This window comes from Pleurodeles waltl, chromosome 3_1 (assembly GCF_031143425.1).
Source record: "Pleurodeles waltl isolate 20211129_DDA chromosome 3_1, aPleWal1.hap1.20221129, whole genome shotgun sequence".
Lineage (NCBI taxonomy): Eukaryota > Metazoa > Chordata > Amphibia > Caudata > Salamandridae > Pleurodeles > Pleurodeles waltl.
This window is the reverse complement of record NC_090440.1, coordinates 1958259160-1958285042: the sequence shown is the minus strand read 5'-3', so window position 1 is coordinate 1958285042 and position 25883 is coordinate 1958259160. Positions and strand designations below refer to the sequence as shown.

The window sequence follows — 25883 nt, the reverse complement described above, 5'->3', positions numbered from 1 at the left end:
AGGCGTTACCTGCGGTTCAGGGTGGGCCACGAGCACTTTCAGTTTACCGTGCTCCCTTTTGGTCTCACCAGTGCCCCTCGGGTATTCACAAAGGTGATGGCGGTGGTAGCAGCTCATCTGCGTAGGTCAGGGATTTGTCTTCCCCTACCGCGACGATTGGCTTTTGAAGGCTTCCACGCCCAAGGCTCTCGTCACCCATCTCCAGACAACGGCGGACCTCCTGCGCTCGGTGGGGTTCACTATCAACATGCCGTAGTCACACCTGACTCCCTCTCAGAAGCTTACTTTTATCTGAGCTGTTCTGGACACAGTGCAGTATCGGGCCTATCCTCCCGAGCAGCGAGTTCAGGATATTCAGGTTATGATACCGATGTTTCCTCTATCCTGGATTTCGGTGAGACAGACTGAGGCTGCTGGGACTCATGGCTTCCTGCATCCTGTTGGTCAAGCATGGCAGATGGCATATGAGGGCTCTGCAGTGGGACCTGAAGTTCCAATGGGCTCAGCATCAGGGAAATCTTACCGACGTGGTTCAGATCTCGGAGGGGACTGGAAAGGATCTGCAGTGGTGGTTAGTGAACTGCGACTGGGTCAAAGGCAGACTCCTCTCCCTTCCCCAACCAGATCTCACAGTAGTGACAGATGTGTCACTTCTGGGATGGGGCGGCCATCTGGGAGAGGTGGAGATCAGAGGTCACTGGTTCCGGCGGATTCTGGGCTCTGTATCAACTTACTGGAGCTTCGGGCAATCCGACAGCATTAAAAGCATTTCTTCCTGTTGTGAAAGGGAAGGTAGTGCAGTTGTTCACGGACAAAACTACTGCAATGTGGTACTGCAAGAAGCAGGGCGGTGTGGGGTCGGTGACCCTTTGTCAAGAGGCTCTGCGTCTCTGGACATGGCTGGAACATCAGGGCATAACCCTGGTGGTTCAACACCTGGCAGGTTCTCTGAATGCCAGGGCAGACGAGCTCAGCCAAAAATGCTTAGCGGATCACGAATGGTATCTCCATCCGGAGGTGGCGCAAGGACTCTTTCAGAAGTGGGGAGAGCCTTGGTTCGATTTGTTCGCCTCTGTAGAGAATGCGCAATGTCAGCAGTTTTGTGCGTTGGAGTGTCCAAGGGGGCCTATCGCTATGTGACGGTTTTCGACGCGAGTGGAGTTCAGGCCTCTCCTGTATGCCTTTCCGCCTATACCACTTCTGCCCAGAGTTATCAAGAACGACCGGGCCCAAGTAATCCTAGTGGCTCTGGATTGCGCACGGAGAGTCTGGAATCCAGAGCTTCTCAAAATGAGCGTCAGTCCTCCAATCAGGCTGCCTGATCTGGAGGATCTTCTGTCGCAGCAGCAGAGGAAGGTTCTCCACCCGAACCTGTCAACTTTGCGGCTTCATGCGTGGCGGTTGAGCGGCGACAGTTGATGGTTTATGACCTCCCTTCCGAAGTCTGTGATGTCATTCTGGCAGCCAGGCGTGCCTCTACTAAGTCGGTTTACGTCTGCCAATGGAAACGTTTTGTTTCATATTGTACAGAGAGGTCTATTGATCCTCTTTCTTCTTCTCTTTCTAATACCCTTTTGTTTATTGTATCTCTCACCCAACAGGGTTCCTCCTTAAGGACCCTTAAGGGCTATCTTGCTGCCTTATCGGCTTACTTACGCTTCCCGATCAACCATCTTTGTTTAAGTCTCCTATAGCACAAAGATTTTTGAAAAAGCTTGTGCATTTGTTCCCACCTGTGCTTTTCTTCATGCCCCAGTGGGATCTTAATCTTGTTCTCACCTTCCTAGTGTGTGCTCCTTTCGATCCCTTGCATAACTGTCCTCTCCGGCTGCTCACTATTAAAACAGCCTTTTTGATGTTCCAGATTCGAAGCTGACCCCAGGGAATTCTAAGGTAAGGAATCTGCAGCTAGAGAGTCTCTACCAGATAATTCAGTACCGAAGGTAAGTAACTTGTTCTTCTCAAACTTCTGCAGACTCATCTCCTCCAGACAAGCAATCAAAGCTCATTGACGCTTCAGTTAAAAGGTTTGGGGGGTTCAAGCAGCCACTGACTAGAGGATTGCCAACACACAAGCCAAATTGGCAAGATATGACAGAGCACACTGGGATGAGATAGAAGACCTTATTCAACATCTCCAATAAGAATTTAAAAAGAATGGCAAACAATGTGTACAAGAGGGCAAGTTGATTTCCTCCAACTGCATTAAATCTGCTCTTGGTGCTGCAGATGCAGCTGCCAGGGGAATAAACACAAGCGTATTGTTATGCCGTCACGCATGGCTGCGTATATCAGGTTTTAAACCTGAATTCCAACAAACTTTGTTAAATTAACCCTTTGATCAGGACCATCTTTTTGGTCCACCATTAGCAAAGCTCTAGAAAAATGAAAAAAGATGCTGATATTGCAAAGTCTATGGGAGATCTACAAACTCCTGGAAGCTGAGGCTCCTTTCATTAAACAACAAAATAATTAGCATCAGAATCGTCTACCTCTTTAAGACAGCAATATTCTCCATCCTCTTCAAGAAGTTTCTGAAGAGGATCATATAGGGGAAGCAATTCCAGAGGAAGAGGTGCCATCACTCACACCACCCCTTCCACCTCAAAACAGTGACTCTCTCCTCATTCCCCCCGATCACACAACACCTGTCGGGGGACGTCTAAAAGAATGTTACCCCTGCTGGCAAATATAACATCAGACCAGTGGGTGTTGGACATTACCCAACATCGTTATTGTCTGGAGCTAATAAATACCCCTCCAAATATCCCACCAAAAAAGCACAAGCTCTCTTTAGAACATCGCCAATTGTTAAATCAAGTAGTACAGGCCCTCCTTCACAAATGTGCAATAGAGTTAGTTTCCAGTAATCAGAAGGGATAAGGAGTTTATTCTCTGTATTTTCTCACTCCCAAAAAAGATGTCTCCCTTCGTCTAATTCTAGTTCTCATACCATTCAATCAATACATCCTATCAGAGCATTTTATATGGTCACTCTACAAGATGTAATACCACTATTACAACAAGGAGGCTTCATGTCTGCTCTAGGTCTAAAGGATGCTTATTTCCACATCCCAATACATCCAGCACACAGAAAATATCTCAGATGTGTTATAAAAGGCAGACATTACCAGTTCAAAGTTCTCCCATTTGGAGTGACAACTGCACCTCGTGTAGTCACAAAATGTCTTGTAGTAGTTGCAGCTCATCTACATATACAAAGAGTTCATGTCTTCCCGCATCTGGACAATTGGCTTATCAAGTCCAGTTCCTTCAGCAATGTCTGCAGCACACACAGACAACCACTCATCTTCTATATCAGTTACGGTTCACCATCAACTCACAAAAATCACACCTACAACCGTCCCAGATACAGCCGTACTTAGGAGCTGTTCTCAACACACATTTAGGATTAGCCTACCCCAATCCAATCAGGATTCGAAACATAACCCTATTGAGTCAAATATTTACCAATCAATATGTTCCAGTACGAGCAATACAAACATTTCTAGGGATGATGGCATCATGTATTGCAATAGTCCCATATGGAAGACAACACATGCGTCCGTATCAGGAGTGTCTAAGCACAGGGTCAGATACATGATCTGGTTGGTAGGCCGCTGCACCCACTTTTCTCTGCAATGGTGAAACACACACAATCTGAAAAAAGGGTGGCCATTTCTAGATTCTGTTCCCCAGCTCACTCACAGCAGACACCTCACAGGTTTGGGTCCTCATCTCCTCAATCTTTCAAAACAGGGGATGTAGGACACCAAACATCAAGCTCTACACATAAATTACTTGAAGCTTCAGGCAATTCTCCTAGCACTCAAAGCCCTTCTAGTTCACCCCTAAGGCAAGGCTGTTTTAGTCCAGACGAACAATACAGCAGCCATGTTTTATTTACAAAAACGGAAGGGGACATATTCTCTACAGTTGTCTCAACTAGCTCAGACAATCTGGCATTGGGCAATCCAACACCTCATTCAACTGCTAGCAGAACACCTCCCAGGGACGGACAACAATCTTGCAGACCTTTTCAGCAGGACGCAGCACCAAGGCCACAAGTGGGAACTCCACCCTCAAGTCCTACAAAAATACTTCCATCAGTTGGGATTTCCACAAACATATTTGTTCGCAACAGCAAACAACTCAAAATGCCCAAACTTTGCCTCCAGGCTCCCACACCCCCTTTCCAAGGGCAATTTGTTATGGATGAATTGGTCAAAGATATTTGCTTATGCTTTTTCACCTGTCCCTCTCCTTCCCTTTGTGGTGAGGAAGCTCAGACAAACCTCTTGCATCCTTATTCTGGTGCCTCCCACTTGGGCACGTCAGCCATGGTTCACAACACTACTCGAACTTTCAGTAGTTCCGCACGAGAAGCTTTCCCTACTCCCAGACCTTCTCACTCAGAACCATGGAGAGATCAGATACCAAAATCCCAAAGAACTCGACCGTGCGATTTGGCTCCTGAATTTGGATATTTACACTTACCTCCTGAATGCATGACGATTCTTAAGGAAGCACCCAAACCCCCAACTAGAGCATGCTATGCCGCTAAATGGAAAAGGTTTGGTATTTATTGTCAAAACAAATTAATCCGTTTATTGTAACTATTCAAGATATTGTTTGCTATTTGCTCTCCTTGCAAACTGGTGGCTCAGTACGACAGAATTTGGCACAATAGCAGCTTATCTATAAAATAGGCAACATTTAACATTATTCAAAATCAGTTATTACAGCATTTATAGAAGGTCTCAGAGTGATTCCGCCCACGGTGCCGCCAGCACCAACATGGAATCTTAATATTGTGGTTACCAGACTTATGGGACCTCCGTTTGAACCATTACATAAATGTCCAATTCAGTTTCGTTCTTGGAAAGTAGCCTTTTTGATGGCAATCACTTCACTAAGACATGTGAGTGAACTTCAGGCATTAACCTTGGAAGAACCCTTTTCCGGGAACGTAAAGATAGGGTAGTACTTAGTACCAACCCAAAGTTTCTTCCAAAAGTGGTTTCCGCTTTCCAGCTTAACCAGTCAGTTGAGCTTCCAGTTTACTTTTCTCAACCTGATTCATTTGCTGAAAGAGCTCTACACACCATAGATGTTAAGAGCATTAATGTTCTACATTGATAGAACAAAAGACTAAGCAACTTTTTGTGGCTTTTTCACCTCCACATACAGGAAACGCTACATCCAAAGCAGGTCTATCAAAATGGCTTATTAAATGTATCCAAACATGCTATACTAAAGCTAAAAGATCTCTACTCATACATCTTAGAGCACACTCAACACATAAAGTATATGCATCTATGGCTTTTTTTTGGAAACATACCAATTATTGATGCAAAGCAGCCACACGGTAAAATCCACTCAAATTTACCATACATTACTTTGTGGATGTCTTTGCACGGCAACAGGCAAATGCTGGACAAGCTGTGCTTCATGCTCTTTTTCAGACAACTGCAACACCCACGGGTTAGCCACCACTTTTGGGACGGTACCACTTTACAGTCTATGTAGAGCATGTGTATCTACAGCTACACATGCCATCAAACTGATTATGTTACTTACCCTGTAGGCATCCGTTTGTGGCATGTAGTGCTGTAGATTCACATGCACCTGCCCACCTCCCCGGACACGTGTGGCTGTTGTAATATTTCTATTACACTTCACATGCATGGGCATCTCTTACTTACACTATATTTACACTCCATTGTCACCCGACTGCAGGAAAATGCCCATTTGCAGTATCAATGAAAGGAGGGGTCACTTTATCTCGTGACTCTGATGAAAAGAAAAACAACTTGTACACATCCGGGCCTAGCACTAGATGGCAGAAGTATGCAGAGCATATGAACCTACAGCACTACATACCACGAACAGATGCTTACAGGGTAAGTAACCTAATCCTTCCCTGTGATGTAAACTTGTCATCAGGTTATCTACCTAGACAACTGCTGAAAATTTATCAGAGAACTTGTCTAGTTGAGAATGCTTTGCCAAAATCTTGGGAATGCAGTCTTGTCCACTTCCTTGCACTTATGCTCCAGAACCCATCTGACGGCCCCATGCCAGGGGACTGACTATGGCTCTGTTCTCTGATACAGTGACATAAAGTCATCTTCCTCAGGAGTAAAATCTGGAGTAAGAAGAGTAAATAATTTCCCACGTATGTTGAAGCCCCTGAGAGAGTTCAGGAATACAGCAACCTTTTCCTTCTCCATATCTGTATCACAATCCGCAGTCGTACATCCTGGAAACCTTAACTGTGACTGGTTACTTCCTGGCTTTGAAGGCAGCGTCTACTGCCATTTGAATAATTTGCTGAATTGTAGCCAGAGATGTTGCCTCATTAGAGGGACCAGGCAACGCTCCAGCTGCCTCTTCCATGCTTGTCAAACTGAAGTGCATGGAATATGGCAGTACCTCAACGAAAGCACTTGCAGCACCAGGCGTTGCAAACAAAAAATGGCTGGCACATCCTGCAATGGCCGGTTTCTAACCAGCTGAAGTTTTACTGATGGTCTTGCGAGTCAACGGCCACAACACGTCAGCTTAGATCGGGCACCCCATATTCATGTGAAATAATGCCAAATTCAGCACTCAGCACTAAGAGGACAAGAAATGGTAATCAAATAAAAGGGTCTTAAATAACCCTCTGTCCATAAGCTAAAGTTAATGGGTTAAAGGTTGAGGGTTAATGCGAGTACTGACCACCCTACCCGCTCAGGCAAAGGGTAAGGACGTATAGCACAGAAGAAGATTGCAACAGCTAAGTACAAAGCAGTGATTGATATTATTACATAAGACACACATTCCACACTTTCCTGTGTCACTTAGGGTGCAGAAAGAGATGAACAGGATATAAATTGCTGGTTTCTCCCATTTTCTAGGGTTGGCTAGGTAACAACCATGTTGGAGGAACTCATTTTTGTACAGTAATTATTCTGCAGGGTAGAGATTTCAGCTTACATGTAAGGACTGGATTGGGGAACACTGACAAGGAGGTAATGTTTGACATCTTGTTATTTTGTCTGTCTAGCCCAGCAAGGCCTTGCTGTAGCAGCAGTTCATGGCTACCTCTTGGCCTTTATGCATTTGCCATATCGGCCACTACTTTTCAAATCACCTGTTGAGATGCGTTTTTTGAAAAGGCTGATCTTCATGTTCCCTCCAACACCTTTTTGTGATGCCTCAATGGGACCTTAATTTGATTCTCATTTACTTAATGTGCACTTCCTTTCAACCAGTGCACAGCTGTATTTTATGCCTGTTGACAATCAATACTGTTCTCCTCATCGCCATTACCTCAGCAGGGTGAGTAAATGTTCTCCAGGCCCTGTCCATCCAGCAGCCATACACATTGTTCTTCATGGAAAAACTGACCCTCCGAACAAAGGCAGCATTCCTACTAAAGATAGTTACTCCCACATTGGGCAATCTATTACCGTGTCTGCTTTCCTTGATCCAGCACACCCCTTTAAGAAGTAGGAGCACTTTCACCATCTTGACCCTAGGAGGACCCTCCGTTTTTGCATTGTTTGCACCAGAGACCATTGTTTGGACAATCAATTGTGGATTTCACTGGTGCGCACAAGGGAAATGTGATGCAAAACAGAGCCATCTCCCAATGGATTGTGCTATGTATTAAGATCTTCTATCAGCTGGCCAAAAAGCAGCCCCCAGAAGTATTGTGCGCTCATTTCACCAGAGGAAAGGCTGCTTCCGCTGCTCTGATGTGTGTGTGTGCTAATCTTGAACATATGCCAGGCTGTTCCGTATGCGTCCCTCCACATGTACACAAAGTACTATTGCCTGGAAACCAGGACTGATGAGATAGGCATAACGCCTGATCTGTCCTGCAGGATTTCCTGGTCTGAGCCATTCCGCAGACCCACCACCTGGGAGGTAGTGCTTTGATATCTATTCACCAGGTGAAAAATCTGCAGATTGAAGTATCTATCGAAAGAACAAGCTAGTTAACTTTGGTAGCGCCCTTTCTCTACCTAACTGTGTAGTTCTCACTGACACACCCTCCTCCCCTTTCAGTTAGTTGATAAATGTCCAATCTAGTGATCTGCACACTTGCATATTCTGATTTGTGTGGGCTCTGTATCCATTGGTGCACACATACTTCAGAAAGAAATGGATATCTCCACATGGTGGTGGCACAGTTACAGTGACCCTGGCATCACTTTCAGGGCGGGACAGATCCGAGGACCACCTGTCGAAGTCCAGCAAAATTTCTATTAAAAAAATCTCTGGATCCAGTCTGGCACCTAGGGAAATTTATAAAGTGAGGAATCTATGGTAAGATAGATTCTCTACCAGAATAGACTTTACCAAAATGTTGGAATAAAACTCACCATCACAATACACACACATACAATATGATTTAAAGATCTTCTTTCAGATTCTCTGGTATTTCAGCTGTATTCACACTTGAAGTTTTATGTTAAGGTAAAAGCAGATTTCCAAAAGGGTATGGCCCAGCATCTTGTTTAATGCCTACGTATTTGACAGCAGGCGCTGCTGACTTTAAAAAGCTGAACGTTCCTTAAACTTTTTTTAAGGAAGAAACAAGATTCTGCTTGTTGTTTTGAATGTTTGTTTTCCTGCTCACAACTTTTCTCTATACGCAATAGCACTGTTGCATTTTCCATAACTTCGCAATGTCAATGGAACAGTGTGTAGATATCTTATTAATAAACAGCTCTTTACATTTAGTATTAAAACCAAGTTGGAAAAATGTAGACCTATAGCGATTTTATAGTGGATGGAAACAAATTGAGGGATTCTGTTGAGATTACAACTTTTTAAAGCTCTTGGTAAAACGGAAGAGATGTAGTTTCATGCAACCTTAAGCAACGATTTTTGCTTCCCTTGGAGGCCTGATGTTACTAGTTCTTTAAAATAGAAATAGTGGGCTTTGGTTGTGCTGTTTCTAACAACGGTACAGGCTTCTTTTTGGTGTGTCCTTCCTCCTATATAATGCTTGCATTACAATATAGGAGGGTCTGTTTACATCTCAAAAGTACACAAAATCATCACACGTCAAATAATTTGTTGTACATTCAATCTATATATAAGCAATCCATTTTTGTTTTGTCACTGCAGGCGTTTTTTTTAAAATTGTTTTAGTCAGGGCTTATATTTTGTTTACTTGGAATGTTCCAAATACACTCATACTATTCAAGTGTGCTTTTGCACACTAAGCCACACCTATTGGTTTGCCAATGCTTGGTTTTAATAATACTTACTCCTTGGTGTGTCCAAGTACCGTAATGAAAGATGGCACTGTATCCACCTGAACTGTAATAATGTTATCTGCCTGAAGTATAAAAGACAGGATAACTATCTTGAGTTTCACTAGAAGCTGAAATTGTGAATTGTCAGCACGAAAATTGTGAACACTGTTTGTTCCCTGTCTCTCATTTATTGACTTTCTCTGCCTTTGACCCTGTACTGCGCTCTGCTGCCTTTCAGCTAGGTTTGCGCTATACAAATACCACAGTCAGTTGGCATTTGACTCAGCTTATTGTACCTGCTTGTAGCATATTCTGAATCCTGTGAATAGGCATTGATATTTTCTTAGTGTGATGCCTTCAAATATATGGCATCTTTTATTTATTGGTATAAAAGAAGTGCAAACATTAGAGAAATGGCCAGAAAGGATGAATGGTAGAACAATCTCAATCTCATTCAGATTGTCTAGAATTATTGTACATTTTCAAACGATTCACTAATGTGATTAGTGGAAAATGTTTTTGCATGGCAGGTAACATATAATGTTATCTATGGCAGCAAAATATAAATCTGCCATTATCAGTCCTTTTGTTATTTTTGATTTAGCTTTGCATGATTGCCCTCCACAGCCATACCCTTTATGTTCATTAAACGTCTCCTGTTTTCCATTCTTCCTTTGGGGTTTTAGCCATGGAGCTCTTCTCTGGCAGTTGTTCTCACGGTGTTGTACCAAGGGTAAAGGTACACCTTATAAAGATACAGAAGGAAACAATAAAAAATCTTGTTTTTGCCCTTGTCGGCTTAGAAATGGGACTATGCAAGTCTTGCTGGACCTAAATAAAACTCCCAAAAAAGTGGAAATGGGAAGTGGCGCAGATTAAAGTCTTGGAGTCATTTTCCTGGTCATTTTCCCCCACCCGTTTTATTTTCCTATTCGCGTTTCTTCCAGGTGGAGGAGGCAAGCAGAAGCTCTTAATTAAATCCAGCAGTAGAAAGTCGAAATCCCCCCTTCCTGGTTCTCAGGGATATGTGGGGGCGGAGCGGCCCTCATCAGTGTCATCTGTGCATTCTGAGGGGGATTACCAAAGGCAGACGACTCCAGTATGGGCCTGGGAAGACAGGCCCTCCTCTACAGGTGAGTAGGCCTGTCCTTTCCCAGTGACATACTCAAACTTAAAACAGCAGTGATAACCAAAGAATACTGCTGAAAAATACCATCAGCATTAAGGCTGGAGAAAACCAAGATCTCTCTTAACATCTGGCATTCTAGTCTATTCAATAACCTAGAAGATGCACTCATTTTAAGATTGTGTGTTATACCCTTAATCACTATTTCAGGTGTAGGCAGCACTTAGCCTGATTGCTGGGCCATTTACAATTATAAAAGTGTATTTGTAACAGCTGAAAACATTCAATGTGTGAATATACAATTAAGGAATATCTGAGGAAAAGATTTGGCAGATCTTTAGAGGCTAGTACTCCTGTTTTTCCACCGGGAGGTACTATGTCATTATTTAATGGTATATTTTGTTTATTCAAGGAACGATTTCAGAACAATTTTCATAGTTGTACTATTGTTCTAGAAGAAACAAGATTTTTTTACTTAATTCTATTCTTGCGATACTCTGTGAGATGTCCGAACGTATCAGTAGCCTGTCATTTATTTTTTTCTTTTTGTGTTCTGTTAATGTTATTTTGTGTTTATTTGTATTGCACATTAACCACCGAGAAGGTGCCCAGGTGCTTTGGCAGGTGTGTGGTCTTTAAGGTGCTTATAAGAAGAGCTAGGCCCTCAGCTTCTTGCGGAACTCAGGAAGTGAGGAGGAGGTTCTGATGTGTTGGTGGAGGTGTCTTGGGTACGATGTAGGAGAATGAGTGATCTCCAGTTTTGCTTTTGTGCCAGGGGGTGTGTGCCAGTGAGACAGAGCGTAGGAGTCTGTTGAGTTGGTGGAAGTGTATGCGGCTGTTCAGTTATTCTAGTCCGGTGTTGTGTAGGGCTTTGTATGTGAATGTGAGAAGTTATAATTGGCTGCGCTTGTGAATAGGGAACCAAGGAAGCTTTCTGAGGTGCGGCGTGATGTTAGTGTGGCATCGGAGGTCGAGTATCAGTCTTACAGCGCTGTTCTGGATGGTCTGAATTCTATGTAGTTGTTGAAGATACCAGTGTGGAGAGTATTGCTGTAGTCCAGCCCGCTGGTGATGGGTGCTTATGTGACTGTCTGGTGTTCTGAGTCAACCATTTCAAGATCTTTTGCAGCATGTGTGGGATGTAGAAGCAAGAGGTGTACAAGGCGTTGACTTGAGTCATCAAGTTCAGCTTGTTTAAGATGATGCCTAGATTTCTTGTTGGTGTGTTTTTATGGATGGTGGTCCTAGGCAACCAGGTAGAGTCCCATGGGGAGGTCTTGTTGTCAAAGATTAGTACTTCTGGCTTGTTGGAACTGAGCTTCAGGAAGTTGGTTCGCATCCAGTCTGCTACTATGGCCATGCAGTTGGTGAGGTTGATTCTGGTGTTGTTTATCTTGTCCGTCAGGGAGAGGGTGAGTTGGGTGTCATTAGGGGATGAGGGCAATGTCTTGTGCTTGGATGTTGTTGGCAAGGGGCGTCATTTATGTATTGAAAAGGGTGGGGACTGAGGGATGATCCCTGTGGGACTCCACATACAAGTTTCTTGGCCTCTGATGTGAAAGGTGGCAGCCTGACTCCTCAGGTTATTTCCATGAGGAAGGAACAGATCCATTTGAGAGCGGATCCTTCCAATCTCGTGGAGTCTTCTGATGAGGTTGTTGTGGGGAACAGTTTCGATGGCTGTGGAGAGGTTGAGCAGGATGAGGGCCGCTGTTTCTCCTCGGTCCAGGATGATTCAAATGTTGTGGCCACGATGAGTGCTGTTTTGGTGCTAAGGTTCTTTCTGAATCCTCATTGAATGTTGTCTAGAAGATGATGAAGTTTGAGGGGAGTGAGAGTTGCTTGTTGATGGCCTGTTCAATCACTTCAGCTGGATAGGAGAGCAGGGAGATTGGTCGGAAGTTGCTTCGGATTGACTATAGGCTTTTTGTGTAAGGCTTTGATTTCTGCAAGTTTTAATTCAGCCAGTAAAGTGGCAGACATGAGGGAGGTGTTGATGTGGGTGAGGGTCGTGCTGATTGGTGTTGTCGCCAGGTTGTTGTTGTAGTGGGGTTGTGGATCCATTGGGGCCCCAAGTGGATGGTCCGCATGATTGCCGCAGTGTTGTTTCTAGTGAAGGCTGTCCATTTGATCAGGTGGTTTACTTGATTGGTGGTGGGTAGGTTAGAGATGAGTTTTCCGGGTTTGGGTTGGTGTGCAAAGTTGCTGTAGATGTTTGTGATTTAGCTGTGGATGAAGTTGGATAGGTTATTGCATAGTTGTTCGGAGGCAGCTATGTTTTTGCCAGTGGCTGAGAGCAAGGTGAAATTCTTGACGATCTAAAACATCTTCTTGCAGCTGTTGGAGCTTCCCTTGTTGCAGTCCACTAGTGTTTTTTTCTTGGTGTCTCTTATTTGCTGGTGATAGTCTGCGTGCAGCCATGTAGGTAATTCTGTCAGCTGTGTCATGACTGGCTCTCAGTTTCCAGTGTTGTTTGGTGTCTTGGAGGTCTTCAGTTTACCAGCTGGCCAGCATGTTTGAACTATGCCTGTTGGGTGTGAGGTACTCTTCTCAATTCTTAATCCAGTTGTTGATTCCTTGTCGAGGTCTGTGGTGCTAGGTTGATCCGTGTTGAGGGCTCTGAGCAAGACTGCTTCTGTGATTTTGCCCCAGCTGTGTCTTGGAATGCAGGACCTCGTAGGGGTGTTGACTTAAGATGTGTAGATTTGGAAGTGGATTATGGAGTGGTCAGTCCATGTGAGCATTGTGGGGGTAGTTGTATTTGATGCTGTCACTTGTTGTGAAGATGGGGTCTACTGTGTGGGGTCTGCGATATCTGTTGGTTCTGAGACGAGCTGGGTAAGTCCGATGTTGCTCAAGCTTCTGGGGATTGCTGAGGAACAAGGGTCGTTTCAGTCTTTCAGGTGAAAATTGAGGTCACTGAGGAGAATGTAGGCTCTGGAGTCTATGGTGAGCAGAGCGAAGAAGTTGGTGATGAGGTTGGTAAAGGTGGTTGGGGAGTTGGAGGTGAGGGGTCCGTTTAGGGTGACGTTTTTGTAGATTTGCAGCTTAAAGTGATGGTGTTCCATGAATGGGGTGGCATACTCTATGAACAGTGCTTAGTTTGTAAGAGAAAGAGTGCTGGTGTCTGAAGCCTTACTCAGGATCCCAGTGCAATAAAACATCAGTACGCTGAATAGCATGGCGGCATATCCCTGAATGCACCCCCAAACCTTTATAATCCACTGCCAGGCACTCCCTCCACCTTTAGCTCACTCCTACAGGTCCTGCTTTCTTCCTTTGTGACACTTTTCTATCTTTCTCTTTATCATTCTTTCCTGTTTGTATACATTTTTCTTTTTGTGTTCTCTGGAAATGTCTGATCAGGAAAAATAAGTGCCAGTGCTCAAAGATATGTGGCGGTGGCCCCCACCGGCAACCACTGGCTCAAATTAAGCACTGTCTGTGGATGTTGTGTATTTGATAGATTCCTTGTAGATGACAGCGATTCCTCATCCTGGCTTGTGAAGGTGGCCCTGTTGAGCATTCTTGTAGCTTGGTGGGATTGCCTTGGGGGTGTCAGGAGCCGATGGCTGCTTGACCAGTTCTCTGTGATGAAGAGGATGTCTGGTGTGGCGCTGCTCAGAAGATCCCATATTTCGGTTGTGTGTTTGCTGAGTCGTCATGGGTTTGAAGCATGCATACGAGTGGTGTTGCCATGTGGATTTGCTGTTGCATGTGATGTAGGTTGGGAGAGTAGATGTTGGTGCTTGTGTTTTGGGAGGGGTTGTGAGAGCATTAGTATTTGCATGGAGGTTGTGGGTTGGTGGCTGCTGGAGAACCCCCAGTGGGTGCAGGTGAAAGCTCCTACCATGGTGCGAGGTGCAGCAGCAGTTGGGGGTACTGGTCTGTAGACTAGCGACCTAAGGAAGTGCTGTGGATTATCACTGGGCGGTGATCGTATCAGGGTTCCTGGTGCTGCATGTCCATGTTGCAGCTGCCATTAAGTAGGTCCTGAGAGTGGGGAAGAGTGCAGGGTGCTATGAGTTCATTTATTGTGGTGATGGGCAGTTAAGTCCTTTTGCTTGGCTTCTTTATTTGAAAACAGTTTGGTCGGGATAACAGTAATGTCATTTCCTGTCCAGATGGATGATAGGAAATTTTATTGTTGCTCTTCCATTCTAGGCTCCACCCAGTTCCCCTACAATCCACTGACGATGCGGTTGTTAACCAGCACTCCTCCAGCCTCCATTGCCTGCGCCCCACCAACCATGAATCAAGCAGCAACCCACCAGCAGAGTCGAATCTGGGAGCGAGAGCCGGCCCCCCTCCTTTCGGCACAGTATGAGACACTCTCAGACAGTGATGACTGAAGAAAGGCCTAAATCAAATCGTATATGAGGAGTGATCTCGAGAAAAATGCTCAAGCGAAGGATATCCTCCTCTTAGCATGTATCCACAAAGACTTCCAAGGAAGAACTAAAGACAGAGAGAGACATAAGGAGGCAGATATGCACATAAGAAACAAGCCAGCCTTTCTCTTGGCAAGGAAGCACGTGAAGAAAACGAACGTTGATGCCGTCTGTACAGGCCCGATGTTGGGAGAATGTAATTAGTGACAGAGTATTACAGAATAAATATGTAAAGAGGTTTTAAAAATAGACTATTGACGTTTGACATCCATTTGTAAAAAAACGAAATAATGTCTTTAAATAAGTTTACTGTAAATATGTGCGGTGTTATGTTTCTTTTTTCTTTCTTTTATTTTATTGCCTGTATTAGGTATTTTCTTATCTTTGCATCCCCTCCTATGATGAAGGGGGGTATTGTAAAATTATTATTATTTTTAACCTGTTCACTTGGGCCGCTTGATTGCTCCACGTTCGTAATCAGTTGGTGTACATCAATGTTTCCAGTCACCAAATTGAATTGCAATTCTAGACGTCCTACATCTTAATTATGGTTGCATGTGGTTTCGGGAAATCTAAATACACAGCAGGGAAAGGTAATCAACTGTCAGTTCAAAATGAAGCCCCCCACAGCGTATACTATGACATTTTAACAAGATGAGCCTTAGGGTGCCTTCAGTCCCTTCTACCTGGTTTCCCCCTTTCAAAATTCTCAGTTGACGGCTGTAGAAGCGAGCTTGATGAACTCAGAAATGTCCTCTCTTTTAATGTGCCTTTTTTGCCATTTCATCTTTCCACTGTTGACTTCCAGTGAGGCACAGCTCAAATTAATCCTCAATGTATAGTTAAACTACGCTAGGTATTATATCACATGTGTTGTAAAAGCCACGTTGTGGTGATACTACATTGATTTGTCTGGTCGCTTTGGTTTTAGCGTTACTATTTTTTTAAACTATTCCACATTGACACCTTTCTCATGTAAAACATTTTCTCTTAGTATTTCTTCTAAGATATTTTTGACACACTTTTCAAAATAGAGAGTTTGGTAGGAGTAGAAAAGGGTAGTAGGTAGCCATTTCAGCAGTATTTCACCACTAATCGAGGTTATGTTGTTACCTCGATGTCCAAAGAAGTATGTTGTGGGACCTTTGGGGCCTGTCGTAGTTTGGCCTAATTTGTGTTACATAACTCACCCTGTTTTATTTCCGTCTTTAAAGATGACCACAGTTCCTCTACTGTTTGCTGTATCCTTTCTCCAACAGCCTTCTCCCGCTGCTCTCCTCTGCCCCTTTTTACCCTGTGACACACTGGCACTCTTCTTTCTAAAACATTTTTAATCCACTGCTCATTTTACTCATTCCATCACAATCTTCTCCCATTCCTCTCTTCCCTTTTTTGTGGCAACCATCTTTCACTCTCTTTTTTTTTTGCTTTTCACATTCTTCTTGTTTCCTGCTCAATCTGTCAGTATCTTTTTTTTCCTGTAAGTGGCTTCCTGTCCGGAGCCCCTCTTCCATCCCACCACCCCATCTCAACCACGAAATGGCTGAGCCTGGCGAAGGAGAGGTAAGTGGTCATCACAGTTCCCTGTCATAATACCTGACCATTTGTTATTTTGCCTGTTCAGCCGTGACTTTCCTAGAAGAGGTTTAAAGTTCTCATATAAGCGACTATTCTTTAACTTCCAGGTTTTACTGTAAATAAATAACTGATTCCTTATTAAACGCTTTTTCAGACAGGCCAGTCGATTTTATTGGAAAATTGAACGTTCCCCACGTAGGGTGACCATACGTCCTGGATTTCGTTGGACAGTCTTGGTTTTCAGTGGTCTGTCCCGGTGTCTCGACCTTTTTGGCAAGTTTAGAAACGTCCCGGTTTTTGAAAGAAAGTGAATTTGGCCTGTGTAGTATCATTGACATGTTAAATATACTTTCCTATTCAAAGGTGCAAAGTAATTATTCTTGGATGGGAGAAGGTAACTTTTAGAACGCACAATCATGTAGGATACACCAGGTTCACAATCCTTATCTTATCAAGGTGCGAAATGTATCCTCTGGGTGAAAATAACATGGTGTATGTCCTTTCGTCCTACTTCTATGTCTTACCCGTTCCGGTTTTTGCTTTTTAAAATGTGGTCACACTATTCCCACTCGGTTGTCTTCAGTCTCTTAAAACTTTGATAAGTTATTCAAATCTGGCTATAAAGTTTCTGTGGACTCAACCTCATGCATCGCTAGGGCAACACCAAAGCAGGACCGGTTTTAGCGCCGAACCATCTACTCCGTACTTCTCACTACCACGCTCCACCAGTACCCCTCATCGCTTTCCGTAGGCCTTCTCTCACATGCATTTTTTATGTTTTCTAGCGCTACTCATACCAGTGTAGGGTGTCAGAGCACTTTACATCACGCACCATATACAGAGCCAATGATTCATACGTGTGTAAATTAGTCTCTAGAAAATGTTACATAAGATCATGAGGATTGCAAGATGTAGGAGTCGCATATCACCGATACTAGTAACTATATTTTGTTTGTCCTGGAGAAGCACAAACAGAATTTAAAACGTACCGCAGTGGTTAGTTTATGTATTTCTACCCAAATTAATCCTTTTCAGTTCAGTTAGGATGATGAAAGACTAGGAGAGAACATAACGTTCTAATCCATACCATACATTTTGCATATAACTCTTGGATGACAGTTCATAGGTCGCTTTGCTGCACTAGGGTTTTAGCTTGTGAACTACAAGTAACAAATGGATCTGTGTTAAACGCCGTAACCTACTGTGTCATCAAGATAAAATATAGTTCGGTGATTTGCGTGGTTCATGTTCCTTGCAGTAGGCATCTGTGCTACTTTAGCATGAGTGGAACCTGCACTAGAGAAAACTCAAATCTCTCTCTATCAGAAACATTAATCACCAGAGTTATCTTGATATTTTTATTGTTGCCTGAAAACCCCTGGATGCACAAGATACTCTGCAGTAGGTGCTTTGTAATTCCCTGGTATTTGTAAACAAGCCTCCCTCTCCCCATGGTCAGCGGCAGGTGCGGCTGCAGCGGTCGCACCGACCTAGAGCCGGTTCTTCTACCAGGCTGGTAAAAATGAAACTGTTGCCTTTCTCAGTGTCTGGAAAAATAGATATATTGATAGATATGTTTTGAGTGAGCCGCAGGGTCCACTTAGCTTTTGAGATGTCACAGCAGTCACTTAGGCCGTCATGACTTAATGATGTTTTAGGCAGTCTCGTACCCCCTGCTGGTGTGGGTCTTCATAATGGTTGAAAGCAGCTGCAACGCAAATCTCAGGGATGAAGAATTATAGGCCAATATCTTTTCCTTCACTCCCTTCCAACATCATCATAATATATCTCATTTGCCAGCGGTCCAGCCTTTTACTGAGCTGACATTTACTTGCCGGATTTTACATTTCAAGGGAGTTTCCTCTTTGTTGATGTCCTGTTAATGCACGCGTACATGGATTTGTCATGGTTTTTATTGAAAATATAAATGGGAGAGACCTGCCAAAAATGTGGTAATGTTGATCTTGGTCTTCGGAAACTGGCTAGAAGATATTTTAAAATGCAGTTTGCAGCAAGTGCTTGTTTTGTCTTTTTTCTTTTGACTAAAGCTTAAATGAGCACAAGGGCCACTCTTAGGTCTTTGCAGAGATCCTATTTTTAGACATCCTCGTTCGTTTCGAACAAAGAGGGTAATTTTGGGGAGAAAGATATTCTTAATTCCGAGGAGGGACTATAAAGAAAAATGTTTTCAATGGACAAAATAAGTTATCCCTTTCCTGTAAAACTTTCATCAGCCTAATTTCAAAAATGAATTTTACACTTCAGTCTTTATTTTCATGAACTTTCTTTTCCCTGCAATGATCTCACAAATAACTAATCAAAAATACAGCCTTTTGATGATGATGTCTGCTGTCGTTTATCTGTTTGCTGTGATTTTGCGAATTACATACTTATAAAAAGCTCTACTTGTACATTGCGAAGGACTAAATGCCTCCAACCTCTTGATACAGAACTAATGCTGGAAGCATGCATTTCTACCTGGGGGTCACCTGCAGGGGAGATAAGACGAGAATAATGTTCTGTCACGTTGTGAATGTAGATGCTTTCCCTAATTACTCTTTGGAGTCTCGGTCATGACATAAACATTTTGTTTTTGTTGCATTGTAAGCTCCCAATATGATGTACTATAAATATTAATTCTGTTTTCATTTTATACACCACCTTCCACGTGAAACCAACACATTTATTGCGGTTTTACATGTACAAATCATCTCACACTCCTTGAGTCCTTTTACGTTATGGTCTATGCTTGTTCTTTTATTTAATCTCCTGTTGCCTAGGAGTGGGGACCAGTGGCTGTAGGAAGCTGTCGCTCTATATGGTATACCAACAAAAAAAGTACACCGTGCAGAGAGTCCAGTGGATCCCCAATTAGTTTACAAAGGCAAAAGTAGATAGGACTAATGCTCTGTTTTGTGGTAGCGTGGGCGAGCAGTTAGGCTTATCAGAGGGTAGTTCTAAGCATTTTTTGTACTCACAGAAGGCAATAAATGAGACACATACTCAAAGAATAAATCCAAGACCAGTTTAGAAAAATAATACTTTTGCTTATATATACTTTACACATAAGAACTTAGTTACAAGGTAAGTACATTTGCAAGCACAAATAAGTTTTAGTTTTGAAAACCAAGACAGTGCAATTTCAGAGTTCTTCAGTGTTAACATATGGAGGAAAGCACACAGTTAATGACTTAGGAGGCCAATCCAAGAGAGTTAAGATAAATACTGGGCAATGATGAGAACCACACCAGCAGGTCACTCCGGGCAGCACTGTGTCACCCGGTTGCAGGGGTGCAATAAGGTGTTGGGTGCCCAATGGTTTTCAATGGGAGTTGGTCCTTGGGACAAACAGGCTGCAGTCTCTGGCTAGGAAGGCATTCGGGGGCAACAAGCAGGTAGGTTGTAGACTTGGAGTGCTTGGAACGTAGGTGCTCCTTTGATCCTTTTCTCAAGATGCAGGTGTGTCCTTAGGCATGAAGTTTCTTCGTCCAGGAGTAGTCTTGGTCAATCAGGGGGTCCAGCAGGTTGATGCTGCAGGTGTCGTTGGGGTGTCCAGCAGGGGGGACCTCAGATTGGGTTGTGTGCAACCTTTTGCAGTGGTTGCTGGAGGTGTCGAGTTTTCTCACACCACAAGGCCACGGGAGAGGGGAACTGCATGCAGAGGCTGCAGGTTATTTGGGGAAGTCTAAAAAGGGTGAAACCTTAGTGGACTCAGACTCTGGACAGCTGGGGAACCTTGCTGACCCCATTGTTTTGCTTCACCTCGGGTCGTGGACGTCAGGTGCAAAGGTAATTTCGGGTGTCAGGTCTTTGCTGTTCCGAAGGCTGCAGAGTCCTTACTTGAGACTTTGTTGCAGAGCAGATCTGCTGCTCACAGAAGTCAGTCTTTATGGAAGGCAGACAGTCCTCCTGGGTTTCTTGGAGGCTCAGCTACAGGACAAGTCGTCTTTTTGGGCAGAGTCCGTTGCGGTCAGCAGGCAGACCAGTGGGGCTGGTACCAAGCCAGCTGCTTCTTCTTTTACTCTTCTGCAGGTGTAGCTCCTCTTTGTCCTTTGCATCTTAGGTTGTCAGGATCTGAGTTCCAGGGTGCAGGAGTGCCACCTAAATACTAAATTTAGGGGCGCTACAGGAAGTGCCAGGTGGTAACCAATGGGCTGACCATCTTTAGGGTGACTACACCCTTCTTATGACCACTTCTGCTGGGAAGTGGACATAACATTAACCCTAATGGCCTAATTCCTTCCAAACTAGATGGAGGAATTTGAAAAGTGGCGTCCACTTAAGCTCGTCCACCTTAGGGGTGGGACTGGCATGAAATGGGCACACCTCCTAATCTGCCTAATTTTCCTGCCTGTGCTGCCACCAAAAGTAGGGTCAGGACAGGGGATTGGTAATCTCCACATCTGGAAAAGCCTTGGTTGTATTCCAAAGGTGGCTAGGCCTTTGAAGCTTCCCTCCATGATTTGTCCATCCTGCCTGGGTGAGGAGCTAAAACTCCCGCCCTGTGCAGGCTTTTGTCTCTGACCCTCGAGAGCTCTGGCTGTCACTTTGGGGGGCCAGAAACATGTCTAAGGTGGCTGAGCTGGTCAGAACCAGTCAGTCAACACACCAGTTAGCTGGTAGGTTTTCAGGGGGCACCTCTAGGGTGCCCTCTGAGTGCATTTATTAATAAATCTCTCACTGAAATCAGTGAGGGTTTACTAATCTGAGATGTTTGATGCCAAACATCCCTGGGTTCAGAGAAGCCATCACATAGCTTGGAAACTCGTAGTAACCTGTGTCTAGCACATGTATTTAAACTGGATTTGCCTGGTCCCTTACTATGGCCCTCATTACAACATCTGCAGCCTTTGTGAAAAACCCCAAAAGCCGCTGCAGTCAACAGACCACCAGTGCTGGTGGTCTGCTGTCTGCCATATTAGAAGATCTGAAAGGACTTCCACCCGTTTTCGGGTGGAAATCTGACTGAGTCGTCCTGGCCGGCGCAGTTGAAGAGGTGGTTTACCACCAGCACCGCCACGGCAACAAGACACCGCCTGCCATATTACAATACGTAATACAGCGTGGCGGAGTCCTATCGGCAGTGTGGTGGAAAACACCAGGACCCATCCCCTCCCGGACGACCACCTTGGCGGAAAAGGTAAGTTGATCATCCGAAGGGTGGAGGTGGGGGGGAGTTGGGTGCATGTGTGTGGTGTATGTGTGTCTGAATGGGTGTGCGTGTGTGTATGCAGGGCCCGCTTTAGGGCGGTGCGAGCTGCGCGGCAGCACCAGGTGCTGACCCCAGGGGGGCGCTGTCTTCAGCAATAACTTATAAAATTTGCGATTTAAAAGCACCTGCTAAAATGTTTCTTGTGCGTCCAGCCTTCAGGAAGCAATTAAAATGTCAAGATACCTCTTGTTATTAATGTCCTTGCTAGAGAAAGAGAGAGATTGGAAGTTTGTCTAGTGGCAGCTTTGACTCGCCATAAAGTAGCATAGAGGCTTAATATGCCTGCTGCGAAGAACAGAATGATATTTTGTGTGGATAGCTGAGTGGATTAGTAAAGCCAGCCTTTACAAGCGCTTAAAACGAATGTATGTGAAAGGGGGGCTATGGAGAGATGAGTGGCACATTTGCTGGGTGGTAGTGAGGGATCTGAGGAGGTGGTCATAGGGTGGGGGGCACCAAAAAAAAAAAAGACTGTTGCACAGGGCGACACCAACGCTAAAGCCGGCCCTGTGTGTGTGTGTGTGTGTGTTTGTATGTATGTGTGTGTGGAGGCTGTGTGTGGCTGCATGTATGCGGAGGGGAAGGGGGTGTGTCGGGGTGCATGTGTGTTTGTGTGCAGAGGGATGGGGGTATCTGTGTGCGTGTATGTGTGTGAATGGGAGTGTCAGTGCCTGTTTGTGAGCGAGTGTGGGTGCCTGGATGTAGACGTGTGGTGGGGGGTGTCTGCATGTATGTACAGGGGAGGGGGAGTGCCAGAATGTGAGTGAGTAGGTGTGTGTATTGGGTGAATTACACACACACACACACACACATATATATATATATATATATATATATATCACTTGCAGTGTTAGGGGACATGGCATGCTAGCTCTGTCTCATGTAGTGCACTCAATTGTGAGAGCATCTTGTCATGAGGTCTGCAATGGCAGTCTGCATAAGGTTGGCACTGGGTCCCTTTGAGTGGCACAAGTTGTGCTGCAGCTCTGAAGGGCCCTCTTCAGTACCCATACCCTAGGTACCACGGGTTCCATTTACTACAGACCTGCAGGGGGCTGAAGGGTCTGGTCACTTGGGGGTCATGTGATCAGGTATCTTGTTTTAGGGAAGAAGCACTAGCACTCGGGACCTGGTTAGCGGGAACTGAGTGCACTTAAGGCATTGAATGTCTGGCAGCTTGTGGATGCCTGCACCACTAAGCTCTTCTGGTTGAGGTGCTGAAGGAGGAAATGCAGTTCCCCAGGAGCAGGCCTGTCTCGTCTTACCACTTGCCTATCACAGGCTTTTTTGTGGTCACTTCAGGTAGTGCCCCCTAGGGGTGTGACTAGCCTGACTAGGGGTCTCCAGCCTTTTTTGTAGTGAGAGCTACTTCTGATCAGTGAAAATCATAGTGAGCTACTGAAGGCTAAACAACTCGTGCATTGTTAACAGGCACCCCCACGGCCAGCTTCATAGACTTTAAGCCTAATGACCATAGATTCAGATTCTGTGGTTTTAACAAAATACTTTGGGGCATTATGATAGGGCTGACGTGTGTCAGTGAGAGAGTGGTCTTTTGGGAATGTATGACCATGTGTGCTTGTGAATAGGATATATGTGTATGCTTGACTGTCAGTCTGTGTTGTATGTACTTGTGACACAGGACATACCTTTTCCTATTATGTGGTACTGTTACATGTATAACACAAACATAAAACCATTTTTTTTTAAATGGGAGAAATTTGAAGTACAGAAAAATGTTCTGCAAGAAAGTTAAAAATATGGAACATTTTTCTGCACTTCAAATTTTTCACATTAAAAAAAAATCTGTACTTTTCAGTTACACATATGGCACAGTGTCTACTGACCTCTGGGAGCAAGAGGCTTGCTGTTTTTAAATGTGACGCTTTGAAATGGCAGAAAATTAAAATGAGGAGTTAATTTATTAATTAAGGGTAACTTTTCATTTTAATGCATTCAGAAACATTATTTTGTTCTCACCCTCCAATATTGCGTTGACAAGGACTTTTATTTAACCGTTTAATACCTCTGTGCTTCAGCTTTTTACCTCTGTGCTCACGCTGGAGCCTCCATCATAAATCTGAATCAGCACTGCTCATTATCAGGCCCTGCTGTCTGCAACCTGATGATGATAATGCACAATTAACACAACCTTCCCTTAACTTTAAGCCCTTGCTTGCTGAGGATGGCTAAAAGCCGTCCTCTGCCACATTGCTCATGTGTGGAGGACGGCGCCCAGCCGTCCTCGCACACAAGTCAGGAAATTCATCTGGTGTGGGCACCAGAGGGATTCCCTGCTTCAGAAAACAGCCTCGAGAGATGGGGAACAGCGTCCCCACCTCCCAATGTTGTTTTTGGTTTTCAGGTAAATGATAATCACCCCACGTGTGGCACACTGACGTAATTTCTCTGAAAACTAAAGTGAAATGAGTCACTTACTCCAGTATTGGAACTTTCATAGATTCACATGGTTAAATAATTCCCCGTCATCGAGATAGGAGTCCCCCGGTGCTTTATAACAGCAATGTAATGTTAACTATAGTGCATGAGGGCCTTAGGTCTCTCACTTTAGTAGCATATCCAAGGCAATATAAAAAAGAGAACAAACTTAGGTTTCAGCCAATCATGCTGATTTGCCCTCTAGAGCACTCCTGTGACAAGCTCCAGTTCCTCAGATTTTCTACCTCGTGCTAGGGAGTCTCCACTAAGCTCTGCTCACTCGCACATTTTCAGGATAATTTCAGAGAATATTTTTCCACAGAATCTTACTACTAGCAGTTATACTCTCCTAAACCATATATTGGTTTGGTGAATATCTGATTTTTGGTTTCTTCCACCATGTCCGAGAAGGAGAAAAAGTCCTTTTCATAACCTGCATGACCTGTGGCAAGAAAAGGCTTCATTTTTAACATCCACATAAAAACTACAGATATTGCCCTTTTCCACACCATTCAGGGAAGGACTGCAAGCTATGCAGGACATTTTTTTAATAAAGACTCTCAAGGACAGAGAGGGCGGGCTGCTTATTTGGCTTCAAAAGTTAAAATCAAGACAAGATCCGGTTTCTGGATCTGACAGTGAGTAAACTTCTACGTCTTCAAGAAAGACTCAAAAAATGGCCAGGTCTCCTCACTCTCAAGCTTCTAGTGAGCAGCCCAAAAAGACCTTCAAAAGACAGCTGAAGTGTCTTCTAAACATCGCAGCCCTTTTGGCTTTCCTCACAGAAGATCTTCATCATCGCATAAGGAGAGGAAGGAGTGTTCTGCTTCTTCAGAACGGCGCAAAAAGGCTTTCTCTGAACCCCCTACACCACCTCCAAGGGTTCAGCATTCCTTTAAGAAGCCGTCTGAAAAAACATCGACAGTGACCTCATCGACAAGGCCCTCACCGTAGACACCATCAGCGACAAAAGCATTTACAGTGACGTCGACGACCATTACTACAACTGTTTCTACGGTGTGCAGTGCTTCGACTGTGCACACTACAGCGACACCATCATTGACGGCGCCTTCAGTCAGATCGGTGGCGTTGAAGCTAACTACTTCTACGGTGTCGATAAAGTGACAGCGATACAGCTGGCGGTGTACCGCCAGCGTATTATGACGGTGGCGCATTAGCCACGGCCATACTGCCGGCCCCTCCAACATACGACCAGGCTTCCGCCTGGCGGTCATAATCCCCAGGGCAGCGGTGCAAGCATGGAGAGGCTAGCGGTAAGGGGGACTTGGGGTGCCCCAGGGGGCCCCTGCACTGCCCATGCACTTGGCATGAGCAGTGCAGGGACCCCAGGCATAGCCCCATCGCGCATTTCACTGCGCGTCCGGTGCTGCTGCACATCAACATTGCAGCCCACTCTATTACGAGACGGCTGCAAGGTTGTGACTTTTCCACTGTTTCTGTCCACTGGCCTAGCAGAAAAGTCATAATAGGGAGCCAGATATACCTCCAGCACTGGCGGTGTAGTGGCGCCCGCAACTTCGGCGGTCTTTTTAAAAGACCACCGAAGTTGTAATGAGGGCCATAGTCTTTAGGGTTTGGAAAAGGGAGGGGTCTAGGCATAGCCCTTGCTCCAAACTTCTGTAAGCGAGACTAGACGTTAGGGAGGTTAGGCACACCATACACCACTCTAACATGTCTAAAGTACCAACCACATCTCAGAACATGGGTTCTCACTATGAGGACCTTACCTTTCAGGAACTGAGAGAAGTGTGTAAGAGTAGGAAACTGAAGACAAGGAGGAACCCTAATTAAGGTCTACTCCTAGGATTTTTCCTCCAGGATGACCTGGATCAAGCTGGTAGCCAGGATAGGAGAGGGAG

At 44.6% G+C, this 25883-nt stretch overlaps 1 protein-coding gene across 16 annotated transcripts in view; it reads left to right on the top strand.

The window, feature by feature from the left end:
• The window catches only part of NCOR1 (nuclear receptor corepressor 1), a 1251773-nt gene extending 1236683 nt beyond the window's left edge, over window positions 1-15090 (top strand). For 7 of the 16 annotated variants that reach the window (XM_069226323.1, XM_069226319.1, XM_069226322.1 and 4 more), the window contains one exon: window positions 14548-15090. In XM_069226323.1, coding sequence (XP_069082424.1) covers window positions 14548-14735 — 188 coding nt within the window. In that variant the 3' untranslated portion in view covers window positions 14736-15090. Of the gene's footprint in view, window positions 1-10204; window positions 10391-14547 lie in introns of all 16 variants that reach the window. The other 9 variants (XM_069226324.1, XM_069226311.1, XM_069226309.1 and 6 more) reach the window with 2 other exon arrangements.
• The last annotated feature ends 10793 nt before the right edge of the window (window positions 15091-25883 follow it).